Source organism: Oncorhynchus mykiss, chromosome 28, assembly GCF_057628025.1.
Source record: "Oncorhynchus mykiss isolate SJ-2025 chromosome 28, ASM5762802v1, whole genome shotgun sequence".
Classification (NCBI taxonomy): domain Eukaryota; kingdom Metazoa; phylum Chordata; class Actinopteri; order Salmoniformes; family Salmonidae; genus Oncorhynchus; species Oncorhynchus mykiss.
Window position 1 is genome coordinate 7,722,796 of NC_143049.1, and position 17,335 is coordinate 7,740,130.

General features: G+C 43.7%; 1 protein-coding gene across 1 annotated transcript in view; it reads left to right on the forward strand.

Moving 5' to 3' along the window:
* The window catches only part of LOC110508407 (potassium/sodium hyperpolarization-activated cyclic nucleotide-gated channel 1-like), a 59,206-nt gene that overhangs the window by 24,110 nt on the left and 17,761 nt on the right, over positions 1-17,335 (forward strand). Inside the window, exons 3-4 of the mRNA XM_021588920.3 lie at positions 1,367-1,528; positions 15,715-15,933. Coding sequence (XP_021444595.3) covers positions 1,367-1,528; positions 15,715-15,933 — 381 coding nt within the window. The remainder of the gene's footprint in view (positions 1-1,366; positions 1,529-15,714; positions 15,934-17,335) is intronic.

Below are 17,335 nucleotides of genomic sequence, written 5' to 3' on the forward strand. Positions count from 1 at the left end.
TTGGTGAATTTAGTCTAGTTGGGCATAGAGAAGCATAGACAGATTTTAGCTGGTCACCCCATGATTTCAGCCATCACACCAAAGTACTAATAGATGGAGGGCTTAAGTGACAATAATGATCATTGGTTGGCTAAAGTGACAACCTTGTGACTGAAGATGATTGATAAGTGAGATGACGTATCAGGAATCCTGATCGTTTCCTGTCCATCATACAGAGAGAGTGTGTGTGTGTGTGTCTGTGCCTACAGACTTTTGTACTGGTATGTGTTTGTGTGGTAGTGAGAGACTCCTGTCATGTGTGTTACATCTCTGATTGATGTGTTGCTCTGTTCCTGCTGTGTCTGATGGGGAGCTGTCTTTCCTCTCTCATTAATCATGCTTGGTATGGTCCAACGATACAGCAGGCAACATGGTACTGCTGACTAGAGTCTTCTCATTTAATCCTGCTTCTACGACTTGTCTTCTTGATCACCAGAGAATTTTGCATTAAAACTCTTAAGGATCTCTATAGATCAGTGTCCCAACCGTGGAACATGTGAGCTAATGTGCGACAATTTCCCAGGACATAGACATACCTGGTATTGGCAGAAAGCTTAAATTCTTGTTAATCTAACTGCACTGTTACAGTAGCTATTACAGTGAAAGAATACCATGCTATTGTTTCAGGAGAGTGCACAGTTATGAACTTGAAAGTTTTTATTAAACCAATTAGGCACATATGGGAAATCTTGATACAACATTTTGAACAGAAATGCAATGCTTCATTGGACCAGTCTAAAAAGTTGCACATACACAGCTGCCATCTATAGTGGCCAAAATCTAAATTGCGCCTGGGCTGGAATAATACATTATGGCCTTTCTCGTGCATTTCAAAGATGATGGTACAATTTTTTTTGTATTATCTTTTACCAGATCTAATGTGTTATATTCTCCTACATTAATTTCACATTTCCACAAAGTTCAAAGTGTTTCCTTTCAAATGGTATCAAGAATATGCAGGTGAGCTACAGGCAGTTAGATTTGGGTATGTCATTTTAGGTGAAAATTGAAAAAAGGGGGCAGAGGTTTTAAACATGAAATCTCAAATGAAACAGAATTCCGTGACTGTGATTCTGTCTCTCGCTAGCTTTCTCTCTGTCTATTTATCTCTTTCTCTTTCTCTCTCACTTTCTCTCTTTCTCTCTCTGCTTCTCTATCTCTCTCTTGCACAGATACACATACACACACTCACTCACTCACTCACACACTCACTCACTCACTCACTCACTCACTCACTCACTCACTCACACACTCACTCACTCACTCACTCACTCTCGTCCTTTCTCGCGGCTTGAACTAATTCTCTGTTTCTCTATCTCTGTTTCAGATCTTCCATATGACCTATGACCTGGCCAGTGCGGTGATGCGTATCTTCAACCTGATTGGTATGATGCTGCTGCTGTGTCACTGGGATGGCTGTCTACAGTTCCTGGTTCCCATGCTGCAGGACTTCCCCTCAGACTGCTGGGTCTCACTCAACAAGATGGTGGTATGTGTTTGATTCATAACATCCTTTACATTCATAAGTAAAACCAGCGAGTAGAGAGGCAATAGGAAACATCAGTCATGAGCCATTCATGAATCCGTTCTTATTCATAAACAATAAGAATAGTCTCCAACACTTACACAATACACATATCAGTGGTATTTAGTAACCACAGAGGCATTTCATAAGATAGGCTCAATGCTTGCTTTAATACAGATACTCTAGTTGATTTATCGATTGCTCAAAAGACCTTCATCTAATTGCTATTGATGAAAGCTTCCTGATGAAGGCTTATTGGGAAAACACATCAATGTGTTTTAACTAGAAATCAATCCAATGAGTTGGATTGATTGATGGTTGTTTGAACTGTCTCCTGTTAGAACAGTCAGCCAGTGAGCCAGACACAGCCAGCAGAGCCATCTAAGGACGAGCAAGGGAAAGCCCTCTCGTTCTCTCACCGGGGTGGGGTGATGACAGGAAAGATTAAAGGGGTGAAATGGGAATGTGTCCAGGCAGCTGGCTCCTTTGTTCCTGTCTCTCTTCTCTGAGAGATAAAAGCCCGCTGTTTATACACTCTTAGAAAAAAGGGTTCCAAAAGGGTTCTTTGGCTGTCCCCATAGGAGAACCCTTTTTGGTTCCAAGTAGAACTCTTTTGGGTTCCATGTAGAACCAACTCTCTGTGGAAAGGGGTTTACATGGAACCCAAACGGTTTCTACCTGGAACCAAAAGGGTTCTCCTATGGGGACAGTCGAAGAACCATTTTAGGTTAAATATAACCTTTTTTTTCAAGAGTGTAGGTCCGTCCGTCAGCTCAGCCTTTTACAGACCCATGGAAAACTGCCCTGTCTCCCAGGCCCTAGCCACAAGGCACAGCTCTAAATGGGGTTTTAAACGGATTGGGTTCTGTTCCTCTGCCGCCATTGGGCCTGTATCTCGTACATTTTCTGTTAGTTAACATTTTTCCTGCAGGGAAGATGTTGAAGTGTGTTCCTTTTTATGAACATACAGAACTAATACCCCATCAAATGAGTCCCCCGGTGGGCCTTAAGCAATGAGAAGAGAAAACAAGTATTTTCCTTTCATCCAAGTTGTGAAGGAACAAATCTTGGTTTGTGATGTTCGATTGAATTATGCTAGACTGTTATCTGTGCTGTGTTTTCATCTGTTTGATGTTTAAAATCAGGTCAGTTGATTGAGAAAGGTGATTACGACTTTGGCTCTGCTTCCCAATCTTACAACCTTGTTCAGGTGAGGGGTCAAGTGACCAGAATAGATATTAGTTGATCAGTTGATTGACCAGGTAACCATAATAATCTGAAAGGCTTGTTTGAGAAAGGCTTGTTTGAGAAAGGCTTGTTTGAGAATGTGATGAGAACAGTGAGGATCATGTGGATCGACCAGGACACTCTCTCCAATGAAAGGTTCAGAACATCACATCCCTCCTGTCAGGAGCGTTATTGTCAGTTCCCATAATTTTGATGTCAGACTGTAATAAACCTCCATAACCTTCTCTGACAGATACTTAATGTCATTCATATGACAACCCAACACAGGCATTCTGACTGGCCACCTCAAAGCAAAAACTCAGAGTTTACCCTTCTATGATAGACAACTAGGGGTCCTGAGGACTGTGTTGTATACTGTATAAACTCCCACATGATACTCTCTCCAGAGGGCTGTCACTCTTTACCGAGCGGCCCAGGTTGGCAGGATGCAGTGTTCCCGAGGCCACCTGAGACCTCCCTCCTATTGAGTGGCTGGCTACTCGTAATATTATCCACTGTGTAGCAGCCAGGACATCCATCATCACTACTAGACCTACACACGCTAAAGTACAGGCCAGTGGAGGTGGCAGGAGGGCACACAGGCAGTAACCCATGGAGGGCGAGGTGAGGCGGATGGGGGCACGGGGTTGTAACCCTTTTGAAGAGTATAAACTGCCTGTTCCCTTTTTTGTTGAATGGATGACGTCACATAAGGCTAATAATTCAATCATAGAGCTGTAGAATTCCAAAATACACAATCTAGAACCTAAAGGGGTTCGTTGGTTGTCCCCATAGGAGAACAATAGCAATTACCATGGCAATTAAGCATTGATTCTTGAACATTTTAAATAGACGAATGTTACAACCACCAGGGATTGTGGATTAACAGTGAGAGATAGTTTGTTTTTCCTCAGCAGAGAGAAAGAGACATGCGTCACAGGAGTGAAGGGGTTAAATGGATAATGATAGCGGCAGCAGCGGCAAACAGACAGTCAGGCTTTCAGAACTGTAATTATTGATGTTGATTAAACACTACTGTAAAGAACAGACGTGCTTAATTGAAACGACTGGCCAAGAAATAGAGGCTCTTGTGTACCTTTAGAAAAACTGCTTCCTTGAGACATCAGTCTCTGCCACAGGAGACTGGTGAATGGAGGAAGGCTCCTAATGGCTTGAATAGATTAATGGAATGGCAACAAACACATGGAAACCATATGTTTGATACCTTTCCATTTATTCCATACCCGCCATTACAATGAGCCCGTCCTCCGATTTAAAGTAACACCAGCCACCACTTCCCTCTATTTGTGCGTTACTGCATATACAATAACTAGTCTATCCCACACGGCAAAAACTAGTTGAATTTCCACCCCCAAAACCTATGTGATGACATTGAATCAATGTGGAAAACTGTTTGGATTTGCAAGAAGAAAACATAAGGGCATTTCATATTTTTAACCTAAATCCAATGATGGTGAGATTTCTTTATTTCACATTGAATAACAACTCAACCAAATGTAAATCAAAAATAGATATTGAGCGGATGTCTGTGCCTAGTGGGATTGGACTAGTATGCAGTATCAGGGTGGGTTAAAGTGAATTTCGAGTTTCAGAGTCCGTATCCAACGCTGCATAATTAACTGTGATCAGACCCCCAACAGGTACCGAGTGGAAACAGTCATTTGAAATCAGTGAAGGATTTAGATATGAGTTTGTTGTCACTGTCTGAGAGAGAGGCAAGACAAAGGAAGAGATCATATCTAGCCCCATTAGCTGGTCTTGGTTTTGAGTGTGTGAATAATTCCACCAAAGTCATATGTTCCTGAATGTACAGCAGGGGGTGTATTGGTGGCTATGTGACAGTGCAAGGGGTTTTACACTGTCTTGGGCAGCGTTTCCCAAACTCGGTCCTCGGGACCGCAAGGGTTGCAAGTTTTGTTTTTTGAATCAGCTGTGTAGTACTAGGGCAAAAAACGAAATGTTCACCCCTTGGGGTCTGGAAAACACTGCCTATGCCGGACCTCCTAGACCAATGATTTAAAGGCAAAGGAGACAGATGCGCAGTGCAAACAAAGAGGCTTTTATTAAGAAAAGGCTAATTAAATCCTGGGTCTTTCAGAGCTCTACAGGGTCTGATGTTAAATGTAGAAAACAAAACAAAGTCAACAGGACTAGTCAACAGCTTAAACTCTCCCCCAAAATGAGCGCTGCACACCTTTAAATCTTTAGGCTGTCAATTAGAGGGCTCCCACATCCTCCTTAAGGGAACCGTGCTCAGCTGGAGCTTGTTCCCCTAGCTAGCGTTCCTCGTGCTGGCTAGGCATCCTCCACAGCAGTCAACTAGAGGGCTGCCACTCTCATTAAGGGAACAGCGCTCAGCTGGAGCTTGTTCCCCTAGACCTGCTGTACCACAAGCCAATACATTCTAACATATGGAGAACTAGGTTTTGCCAGAAAACAACATATTGAAACTAACAGCAACATGGGAACAAACAACTCTGTAGATTTTGTATAGACTATGTATATGATAAAGGGCATATTGGCAAGCAAATTAATCATATAAAGAGAAAGGTTAGCTAAGCTTCTACCACATTGCATGTGGAGTTCAGTAGTTCCATGTTATAATAATAGTGTCTCTCTGGCCTTATCTACTGTACTGCTCCTCTGTGGAACCCAAGTAACCCTATTAGACATATCCATCAGAGCTGCTGTTTCCCTTCCAAAAAAAGGCTTTATGAGAAAAGACTGACGCCATACAAACGGATCCAGACTCCCACACTAGACCCCATCATCATCGAGGCTGAGGCAGAGATAGATAAACAAGAAAAAAAGGATGCCACTCTTCCTCTGGTGCTGGGAATGAATGGGCTCGGAAAAGAGGATGTCTGGCCTTCTGCTCACAGATTAAACAAATATATTACAATGTTGTGTTCTCCTCCCAGTGGTTTTGATGGAGGGAGAGCGATGGGGGGGGGGGGGGGGGGGGGGGGGGGCAGAAAGAGAGAGAGAGAGATGGCCTGGCTGTCTCTGTCAGTGGCTGGTCACTATAAATTCAGTCAAGCTAGTGTAATAGAGCCTGCGGCTCAACAGGGTTGGACTGTCGGCTTCATAACGTGCTGTACTATATCTGCTGATATTTGCTCAGCTTATCGCTCCCCAACTACACGTGTTGATTGTCTCTCGTTGGCGCTCTCTCTTTACGTGCCTATTATGGCCAAGCAAAGCCCTGGACCCCTTTTTGTTCTGAGAAAGGGAAAATATATGACAATGTGCCAGCGCAAAGCAAACATACATCTCTGTGTTCTGGGTTCTTTTGTTTGCCTGTGTTGGCTGTGACCCAGTTCCCAGTTCCTTTGCGGTGAGGTTGACTGTTTTAAAAATATTTTTCACCTTTATTTAACCAGGTAGGCCAGTTGAGAACAAGTTCTCATTTACAACTGCGACCTGGCCAAGATAAAGCAAAAACAGAGTTACAAATGGAATAAACAAACATACAGTCAATAACACAATAGAAAACATCTATATACAGTGTGTGCATATTAGGTAAGATTAGGGAGGTAAGGCAATAAATAGGCCGTAGTGGCGAAGTAATTACAATTTAGCAATTAAACACTGGAGTGATTGATGTGCAGAAGATGAATGTGCAAGTATAGATACTGCGGTGCAAAGGAGCAAATAAATAAATATAATATGGGGATGAGGTAGTTGGATGGGCTATTTACAGATGGGCTATGTACAGGTGCAATGATCTGTGAGATGCTCTGACAGCTGATGCTTAAAGTTAGTGAGGGAGATATGAGTCTCCAGCTTCAGTGATTTTTGCAATTCGTTCCAGTCATTGGCAGCAGAGAACTGGAAGGAAAGGCAGCCAAAGGTAGGAATAGGCTTTGGGGTTGACCAGTGAAATATACCTGCTGGAGCGCGTGCTACAGGTGGGTGCTGCAATGATGACCAGTGAGCTGAGATAAGGTAGGGGCTTTACCTAGCAAAGACTTATAGATGACCTGGAGCTAGTGAGTTTGGCGACGAATATGAAGCAAGGGCCAGCCAACGAGCGCATACAGTCGCTGTGGTGGGTAGTATATGGGGCTTTGGTAACAAAACAGATGGCACTGTGATAGACTGCATCCAATTTGCTGAGTAGAGTGTTGGGAGCTATTTTGTAAATGACATCGCTGAAGTCAAGGATTGGTAGGATAGTCAGTTTTACAAGGGTATGTTTGGCAGCATGAGTGAAGGATGCTTAGCTGCGAAATAGGAAGCCGATTCTAGATTTAATTTTGGATTGGAGGTGCTTCATGTGAGTCTGAAAGGAGAGTTTACAGTCTAAACAGACACCTAGTTATTTGTATTGTCCATATATTCTAAGTCAGAACCGTCCAGAGTAGTGATGCTGGATGGGCGGGCAGGTGTGGGCAGCGATCGGTTGAAGAGCATGCATTTAGTTGTATTTGCATTTAAGAGCAGTTGGAGGCCACGGAAGGAGAGTTGTATGCTATTGAAGCTCGTCTGGAGGTTAGTTAACACAGTGTCCAAAGAGGGCCAGAAGTTTACAGAATGGTGTCGTCTACGTAGAGGTGGATCGGAGAATCACCAGCAGCAAGAGCAACATCATTGATGTATACAGAGAAAAGAGTCAGCCAGAGAATTGAACCCTGTGGCAGCACCATAGAGACTGCCAGAGGTCCGGACAACAGGCCCTCCAATTTGACACACTGAAATCTGTCTGATAAGTAGTTGGTGAAACAGGCGAGGCAGTCATTTGAGAAACCAAGGCTGTACAGTCTGCCGATAAGAATGTGGTGATTGACAGAGTCGAAAACCTTGGCCAGGTCGATGAAGACGGCTGCACAGTATTGTCTTTTATCGGTGGCGGTTATGATATTGTTTATGACCTTGAGCGTGGCTGAGGTGCACCCATGACCAGCTCAGAAACCCGATTGCATACCGGAGAAGGTACGGTGGGATTCGAAATGGTCGAGGGATCTGTTTGTTAACTTGGCTTTTGAAGACCTTAGAATGGCAGGGTAGGATGGAAAAAGGTCTGTAACAGTTTGGGTCTAGAGTGTCTCCCCCTTTGAAGAGGGGGATGACCACGGCAGTTTTCCAATCTTTGGGGATCTCAGACGATATGAAAGACAGGTTGAACAGGCTAGTAATAGGGGTTGCAACAATTGCGGTGGATAATTTTAGAAAGAGAGGGTCCAGATTGTCTAGCCCAGCTGATTTGTAGTGGTCCAGATTTTGCAACTCTTTCAGATTGTCAGCTATCTGGATTTGGGTGAAGGAAAAGCTGCAAGTTGCTGTGGGGGGGTGCAGGGCTGTTGACCGAGTTAAGGGTAGCCAGGTGGAAAACATGGCCAGCCGTAGAAAATTGCTTATTGAAATTCTCAATTATCGTGGAGTTTTCGGTGGTGACAGTTTTTCCTAGCCTCAGTGCAGTGGGCAGCTGGGAGAAGGTGCTCTTATTCTCCGTGGACTTTACAGTGTCCCAGAACTTTTTGGAGTTTGTGCTACAGGATGCAAATTGCTGTTTGAAAAAGCTAGCCTTTGCTTTCCTAACTGCCTGTGTATATTGGTTCCTAACTTCCCTGAATAGTTGCATATTGCGGGGGATATTCGTTGTTAATGCAGTACGCCACAGGATATTTTTGTGCTGGTCAAGGGCAGTCAGGTCTGGAGGGAACCAAGGGCTATATCTGTTCCTGGTTCAACATTTTTTGAATGGGGCATGCTTATTTAAGATGGTGAGGAAAGCACTTTTAAAGAATCACCAGGCATCCTCTACTGACGGAATGAGGTCAATATCCTTTCAGGATACCCGGGCCAGGTCGATTAGAAAGGCCTGCTCGCTGAAATATTTTAGGGAGCATTTGACAGTGATGAGGAGTGGTCGTTTGACCGCAGACCCATTACGGACGCAGGAAATGAGGCAGTGATCGCTGAGATCCTGGTTGAAAAAAGCAGAGGTGTGTTTAGAGGGCAGGTTGGTCAGTATGATATCTGTGAGGGTGCCCGTGTTAACAGATTTGGGGTTGTACCTGATAGGTTCATTGATAATTTGTATGAGATTGAGGGCATCTAGCTTAGATTGTAGGATGGCCGGGGTGTTAATTCATTTTAAGCATGTCCCAGTTTGGGTCACCTAACAGTACGAGCTCTGAATATAGATGGGGGGCAATCAATTCACATGTGGTGTCCAGGGCACAGCTGGGGGCAGAAGGTGGTCTATAACAAGCGGCAATGGTGAGAGACTTGCTTCTGAAAAGGTGGATTTTTAGTAGAAGTAAAGTAGAAGCTCAAATTGTTTGGGCACAGACCTGGATAGTATGACAGAACTCTGCAGGCTATCTCTGCAGTAGATTGCAACTCCGCCCCCTTTGGCAGTTCTGTCTTGTCAGAAAATGTTATAGTTAGGGATGGAAATTTCAGGATTTTTGGTGGCCTTCCTAAGCCAGGATTCAGACACGGCTAGGACATCCGGGGTATCAGAGTGTGCTAAAGCAGTGAATTAAACAAACTTAGGGATGAGGCTTCTAATGTTAACATGCATGAAACCAAGGCTTTTACGGTTACAGAAGTCAACAAATGAGAGCACCTGGGGAATGGGGTGGAGTTAGGCGCTGCAGGGCCTGGATTAACCTCTACATCACCAGAGGAACAGAGGAGGAGTAGGATAGGGTACGGCTAAAGGGTATAAGAACTGGTCGTCTAGTGCGTTCAGAACAGAGAGTAAAAGGAGCAGGCTTCTGGGCACGGAAGAATAGATTCAAGGCATAATGTACAGACAAGGGTATGGTAGGATGTGAATACAGTGGAGGTAAATCTAGGCATTGAGTGACGATGAGAGATGTTTTGTCTCTAGAGACATCATTTAGACCAGGTGAGCTCACCACATGTGTGGGAGGTGAAACAAAAGGGCTAGCTAAGGCATATTGAGCAGGGCTGGAGGCTCTACAGTGAAATAAGACAATAATCACAAACCAAAACAGCAAGGCATATTGACATTGAGAGGCATGCATAGCTGAGTGATCATAGGGACCCGTGGGTATCTAGGCGAGCTGGAGACACGCCAATTCAGACAGCTAGTGGGCTGGGGCTAGCAGGCTAGCAGAAGGGCCTTAGCGGGACGTCGCGATGGAAGAAGTCTGTTGTAGCTCCCTCGGACGGTTATGTCGGCAGACCAGTCGTGCTGGATCGGCAGGGCTCTGTGTATGTAGTAAAAGGGTCCAGGCCAATTGGCAAAATAGTTATTGTAGCCCAAGAAATTGGCTGAAGGTCCTCTTCAGCTAACAGTCCGATATGCTATAGACAGCTTGCGGGCCACGGCTAGTAGGCTAGCAGATGGGCCTACAGGGGACATCTCGACGGAGGAGCCTGTTAAAACCCCTCGGGCAAATTACGTCGGTAGACCAGTCATAATTTTTTATTTATTTTAATTTTATCTTTATTTAACTAAGCAAGTCAGTTAAGAACAAATTCTTATTTTCAATGAAGGCCTAGGAACAGTGGGTTAACTGCAATGTTTAGGGGCAAAACGACAGATTTTTACCTTATCAGCTCGGGGATTCGATCTTGCAACCTTTCGGTTACTAGTCCAACTCTCTGACCACTAGGCTACCTGCCGCCCCAAATGGATCGGCGGGGATCCGTGTCGGCAGAAAAAGGGGTCCAGGCCAATTGGCAAAATATATATTGTAGCCCAAGGAGTGGCTGATGGGCCTCTTCAGCTAGCTGGGAGATGGGCCTAGCATGAGGCTAGGCCCATGCTTACTTCGGAACAGAGACATTAGCCAGGGGTTAGCCACTCTGATAGCAGATATCTGTGATGATCCAAGTGATGATCCAAGTGAAAAGGTTGAGAGCTTGGGGTAGGAACCTGGAGATGTGGAGAAAAAGCAGTCAGGTATGCTCTGGGTTGAATCGCGATGTGCAGACTGGCAGGACTTGCCCGGGCTAAGGTTAGCTGACTACTAGCTAGTAGCTAGTTAGCTGGCTAACTTATGTTGGGGGTTCCGGTTCTAAAGTATAGAAAATAGCAGATCTATACCACATTGGGTGAGGTGGGTTGCAGGAGAGTATTTTGAAACTGAGGTTAAAAATATAAAAAATATATCTGAAATATTTACGAAGGAAAAAAAGATATACACGGGACAACGACAAAACAAAACAAAGACATCTGAACTGCTACGCCATCTTGGAATCAATTGTACTAATCGAGTATAGCTTATGTATGGTCTGGACAAACTACTTGTGAGCCATCAGAGAGTCTCAAAGAAAATAAACTTTTAAAATATTGGGACACAGCCCCTAAGGATTCAAGGAGACCCCGATGTCGTCAATTACATCCTGTTCTCCTCTACCTACTACTGTACTTCCAAGCCAGGCTCTCAAAACCTGAGCATATAGCCTCCTATCCCTGAAGTGTTTTCAGATGGGAAAGAACCAAATTGGTTTAAACAGTATGGGGGAAGCTCCCCGTAGTCCATAGGAAGTCTAGGTGGAGCCTCACTTGGTGAGGTATCTGTTCAACTATGAGGCCTTTCATAGTTGAACAGATTGTTTATACATGTATCACTTTGATCCTGTATGCTCCAGTGTGGTTGACCCCTGAGACTGCCTCTTTCTCACTCACTCACTCACTCACTCACTCTCTTTCCCTCTGTGTAAAGGCTTCTAGGAGTAGTGGGTGGAGGAGTCAGGCTCAGAGAGCAGGGTTAGTTCAAACGTGGATCTTTATTCCAGGAACAGAGTAACGGTCACACCAAACACAAGGGCGCATAAATACCAAGTCCAACAAACAGGACGAAACTGTCCGGGTAAAAGGAATCCACAATAATCCACACACCATGAACAGAAAAACAAGCCCGCACAAAAGCAGGCAGGCCTACCGGGTTTAAATAGCCCAAAACAAAACCCAAACAAGAAACAGGTGAAACTAATCAGACAAAACTAACTGAAACAGAAAAGGGGATCGGTGGCAGCTAGTAGGCCGGCGACGACGACCGCCGAGCGCCGCCCGAACAGGAAGAGGCACCATCTTCGGCGGGATTTGTGACACTCTGTCTCTTTCTCAGCTGCCTGGGCTATTTTCAAGCCAAAGTGCTCATCATTCATCCATTATTCACTCTCTTTCACTCTACTGTTTCTGTTTCTGTTTTCACATCCACCATTTAGCCCCAGCCCCTGCAGTGGGTCCAACGGTTATTTTAAGAATCTCTCTTCCTTCTATTTTATTACCTGAGTAAAACAGTCCCTCCTTTCCACTCTAACCATTTAATACAGACAATCCTAGATATGGATCAGCTAGTGCTCAGTGTTCTACTTCATGGATTATTTATTTATTTTATTTAACCTTTATTTAACCAGGAAGGGCTCACTGAGATTAAAATCTATTTTTCAAGAACGCCCTGGCCAAGATAGGTCATTACAAAAAATTACAGACAGACAACATGAAAAACTACAAGTAATCTAGTAAAAACCATTGAATTCACCAGAGTATAACAAAATAAAAAAACAGCAAATTAAAAACATTGACAGGTCAAGGAATCAGCCTCAAAATCCCTCATCAGTGATTTAAAAGCACCAATCGGGGACAAGTTCTTCCAGTTTAAAAGTATTTTGTAAGGTGTTCCAAGACGATGGCGCAGAGTGCCCTTTTACCAAATTCAGTTTGAACATTTGGAACAGTTGGCAGGATAAAGTCCAGCGAACGAAGAGAGTACCCACCACATTTCTGAACAATAAAAATGCCCAAATAAAAAGGTAGTAAACCCAAAATGGCTTTGTAAATAAAAGTATACCAGTGACTGAGCCTACGAGTGACTAGAGAAGGCCAGCCAACCCTGGTATGCAAAGTGCAGTGGTGCATAAGGGTTTTGCAGTTTAAAATAAATCTCAAAGTGCCATGGTAAAGGGTGTCAATTAATCTCAAACACTGAGCAGAAGCATCCATATATAAAATATCCCTATAGTCTAGCAAAGACATAAATGTAGCTGATGATTGCCTCCTAATGGCTTCAAAAGAAAAACAGGCCTTATTCCTAAAATAAAATCCCAATTTCAGTTTAAATTTTTTTGTAAATTGTTGAATATGCAATTTATTGGGGAGGGAATTTGTCTTGCAAGTACAACAAAGCTCTTCTCTTTCTCCTCTTTGTTTTAAACAGCTACATGTACACTCTTCTACTATAATATGCTATGTTGAAACAACATATATGCTCCAGTGTAGCTGATAATGCCAGAGAGCCAGTGTTTGGAGGATATGTTGACATGGGTGTTGTTAGGCCCGAGACGAAGTCGATGGCCGGCAAAGCGTGCCAATATATCCTCCAAACACCGGCTTCGAGGGCATTATCAATTTTATACAACCGGTTACTAACATATATTTCATCCTTCAACAAGATATAGTCCCGACACAAATCTAGTGTTTCTACCCAAGCCGGCTGGTCGTTCATTCTATCGGCATGGTTGCCAGAGACTCGACCCAGTCGTTCAGTCTTTTTTGTTCATTATCTACGAGATTGAATTTGAATATTGAAACAATGTTGCAAATGTCAGACGAGACAGACAGCAAGGTTTATACAAATCCTTCGCTGTTGGAAACTAAATGTTAGTCTAAAAAGAATTGTGAGATCATGTCTAGATGCTTTTTTTTTGTGGAGATCAAGTTTATAAATTGCTTGGCTGGGGTGGATTGAGACAGTCGATTGCGCAGTCAGATGGAACAGAGTAAATAGTCATTTTAAAGTCACAGATTTAGCCGGAGGTAACTTGTGGAATAGACACCTGCTGGAATGCGGTTTTAACCAATCACCATTCAGGATTAGACCCACCTGTTGTATAATATATGTTGTTTCAACATAGCATATTATAGTAGAATAGTGTACATGTAGCTGTTTAAAACAAAGAGGAGAAACAGAAGAGTTTTGTTGTATTTGCAAGACAAATTCCCTCCCCAATAATGTTTCTCTATTCTATCATAGTCGATTACATTTAAACCTACACCGCTGAATGCAGTCTGGAGGGGAGAGCAGGACAAAGTGGAACATTTTGACTGCAGTCTCTAGCTGTACCCTTTCCCTGTTCTGCTCTGCTGTGTGTCGTGGGCGGTAGAGAAGGGCGTGGGAAATAAGAAATCTATGGAGGCCTTGACTTTGTGTCAGTACAGAACATTGTGTGCTTGGTAGGAATAATGGATAACTGAACTGCTTCTCAGTTGGCCACAAGGTGTTGTTGACATCAGAGGCTCCCTGGATAGGGGCTATGTTCCAACACTATCATCCGGTCCCAATTCGCCCCCTAGCCCTTCCCCTTGGCCATATCCCAATTTTGAAGATCTGTAAAGTGTTAGCAATATGGTTGAAGCTCCACCACCGCACTCCCTATACCTATCCAGATGCTTCAGATCTGGAAACGTCAAAGGGTTATTGGCCAAGGGGAGGGAGTATGGAGTGAAGTGGGACTGGCTGGCTTCCTTTCCTTGTGACCTTTCTTTCCACTAACAGACAGGTGAAAGGGTTGTAGAGGTCTCTTTAGCTGTCAACGCAATTCAAATAAGAATTCAAACAAGGAGAGGAGGCAAGGAAAGGAAGCTGTTCAAAAGTACTGGGACTTGGCCAGACTATTAGGACGTGGCCTTTAGTTGCTTCTTTCCTGGACATTTTCGGTTGACTACACAGCCCCCACTGCAATAAATTGCTGAGATTGTACCAAAAACAAACCGCAATATTTCGAATCGACCGGAGAACACTTACTGTAATACAAAATGAGTGGAATACTGCACCTCTGCACCTTTAAATTATTGGCGCCATCTCATAGACGTGCATAAAAATGAATTCTGCTCCACAGTATTATTTTTATTGGTTGCATAATGTCACTGTGTGTGTGTGTGTGTGTGTGTGTGTGTGTGTGTGTGTGTGTGTGTGTTGTTTTGTTGTTGTTGCTGTTGTTGTTGTGGTGTGTGTTGATTGAGATTCAGATTTGTGAAATGGCATATTTAATTGCCTCTCATTAAAGGAAAATACCCCAAAACTGTTGGTATTTGTTTCATTAGTCGGCAGGGTGGCCTAGTGGTTAGAGTGTTGGACTAGTAACCGAAAGGTTGCAAGTTTGAATCCCCGAGCTGACAAGGTACAAATCTGTCGTTCTGCCCCTGAACAGGCAGTTAACCCACTGTTCCTAGGCCTTCATTGAAAATAAGAATTTGTTCTTAACTGACTTGCCTAGTAAAAAAAAGTATGTTATTGACATAGTCCCAAATGTTGCTTGTCATGTGTTGCTTGTAACTGAAAAAATACAGAAATCATCCCTGTATGATGCATTTTGCAAAATATATCTTGAAAACTTGATTGCTGACAAGCAAAACATTTTGAGACAATAATCTCAGAACCTCCTCTACCTCTCACTGATTAGGCCTCACAGGATTCCCCCAATATCTCTCTCTCTTTCTTTGTTTCTCTCTCTCTAACCTTCTATCTTTGTCTTTCTCTCTCTCTCTCTTTCTTTCTCTCTCATTCTTTCTACTTCTTTCTTTCTTCCTCTCTCCTTTCTTTTTTCTCTCTCCCTCTCTGTCTCTAACCCTCTTTCACTCCCTCTCCCCCCCTTTCTCACCCCCCTAATTATCCTCCTCGTCCTCTCTATCTCTCTCCCTCTCTTCATCTCCCCTGAGTCCTCATTTATACAACTTCCTCTCCTTGTCCCGTTTGTCCCCAATTCTCAATTTTCTGCCCTCTCTATCTCCTACCCTCCTCTCCTACCCTCCTCTCCTACCCTCCTCGGTCTCTCTCTCTCTGTGTGTTTTTGTCTCTTACTTTGAGTCACCAACTTCCTCCATTCCTTCTCCTCTCCTCCCCAAATGGGTAACTTCTGTCTTTTATCCATATTTAAAATATTTTCTGTTTAATTTCTCTGTCTTTCTGCAGAATGACACCTGGTCAGAGCTATATTCGTTTGCAGTGTTCAAGGCGATGAGCCACATGCTGTGTATCGGCTACGGTCGGCAGGCCCCGGAGAGCCTGTCTGATATCTGGCTCACCATGCTCAGTATGATCGTCGGGGCCACCTGCTATGCTGTGTTCATAGGCCATGCCACAGCACTCATCCAGTCCCTGGACTCGTCCCGACGACAGTACCAGGAGAAGGTAAGGAGCCTCTCCCTTCATCATCCTCCCGCTATCTCTCAATTCTGTTATAACTACGATCATGTTGCCTGAATGGTGCAGTGAAAATTATAGCTTCCTTTCCTTTCCTGGGGGTCCAATTCTAAAATTAGGAATTGAGTGATGTAAAGCCACAAAATAATTTCCAATCAATTAAATGAATGTTGTGTGTCTCAGTCAACCGATCTCAACCTAATTGAACACTTATGGGAGATTCTGGAGCGGCTCCTGAGACAGCATTTTCCACCACCATCAACTAAACACCAAATTATGGATTTTCTTGCGGAAGAATGAAGTCACATCCCTCCAATAGAGTTCAAGTGTGGAGCGATTTCATTGCATTGCATTCATTGGATTTTATCATTTAGAATTTGTATTAGGATATTGCATTTGAATTAAAGAATGTTGAATGTTTAATGCACAAATAAAACTTGTATTTCCTGATTATAAACAGAATTGAATGAGTATTGCATTCAGTTTTAAAATAAAATGTAAATTTGATTGAATATTCTAACTCAATATTTTATATATTCAGTTAAAATATGTTAGATATTGCATTTATTGTCAAGTTTAGAAACCATAATTTCAAGTTAATCAAAGTTTCATATATTCAATGTAACGGCTTTCTTCCTGGGAAGGAGAGGAGGACCAAAATGCAGCGCAGTTCGTGTTCAACATGTTTAATAAAAGAACAATAACGTGAACACTACACAAATACAAAATAACAACCGTGGCAAAACCCAAAACAGTCCCATCTGGTACAGAGAACACAAAGACAGGAAACAACCACCCACAAACCCCAACACAAAAACAGGCTACCTAAATATGGTTCCCAATCAGAGACAATGACTAACACCTGCCTCTGATTGAGAACCATATCAGGCCAAACATAGAAATAGACAAACTAGACATACAACATAGAATGCCCACCCAGCTCACGTCCTGACCAACACTAAAACAAGGAAAACACAAAAGAACTATGGTCAGAATGTGACAGTACCCCCCCCCCCCCCAAGGTGCGGACTCTGACCGCACCACCTAAACCTATAGGGGAGGGTCTGGGTGGGCATCTGTCCGTGGCTCTGGCTCTGGACGTGGACCCCACTCCATCACTGTCTTTGTCCACCTCCTTAGCGTCCTTTGAGTGGCGACCCTCGCCGCCTACCTTGGCCTAGGAACCCTAACAAAGGGTCCCACTGGACTGAGGGGCAGCTCCGGACTGAGGGGTAGCTCGGGACTGAGGGGTAGCTTAGGACTGAGAGGTAGCTCAGGCTGGTTGACGGCTCTGGCGACTTCTGGCTGACTGGCAGCTCTGGCAGATCCTGGCTGAATGGCGGCTCTGGCAGATCCTGGCTGAATGGCGGCTCTGGCAGATCCTGGCTGA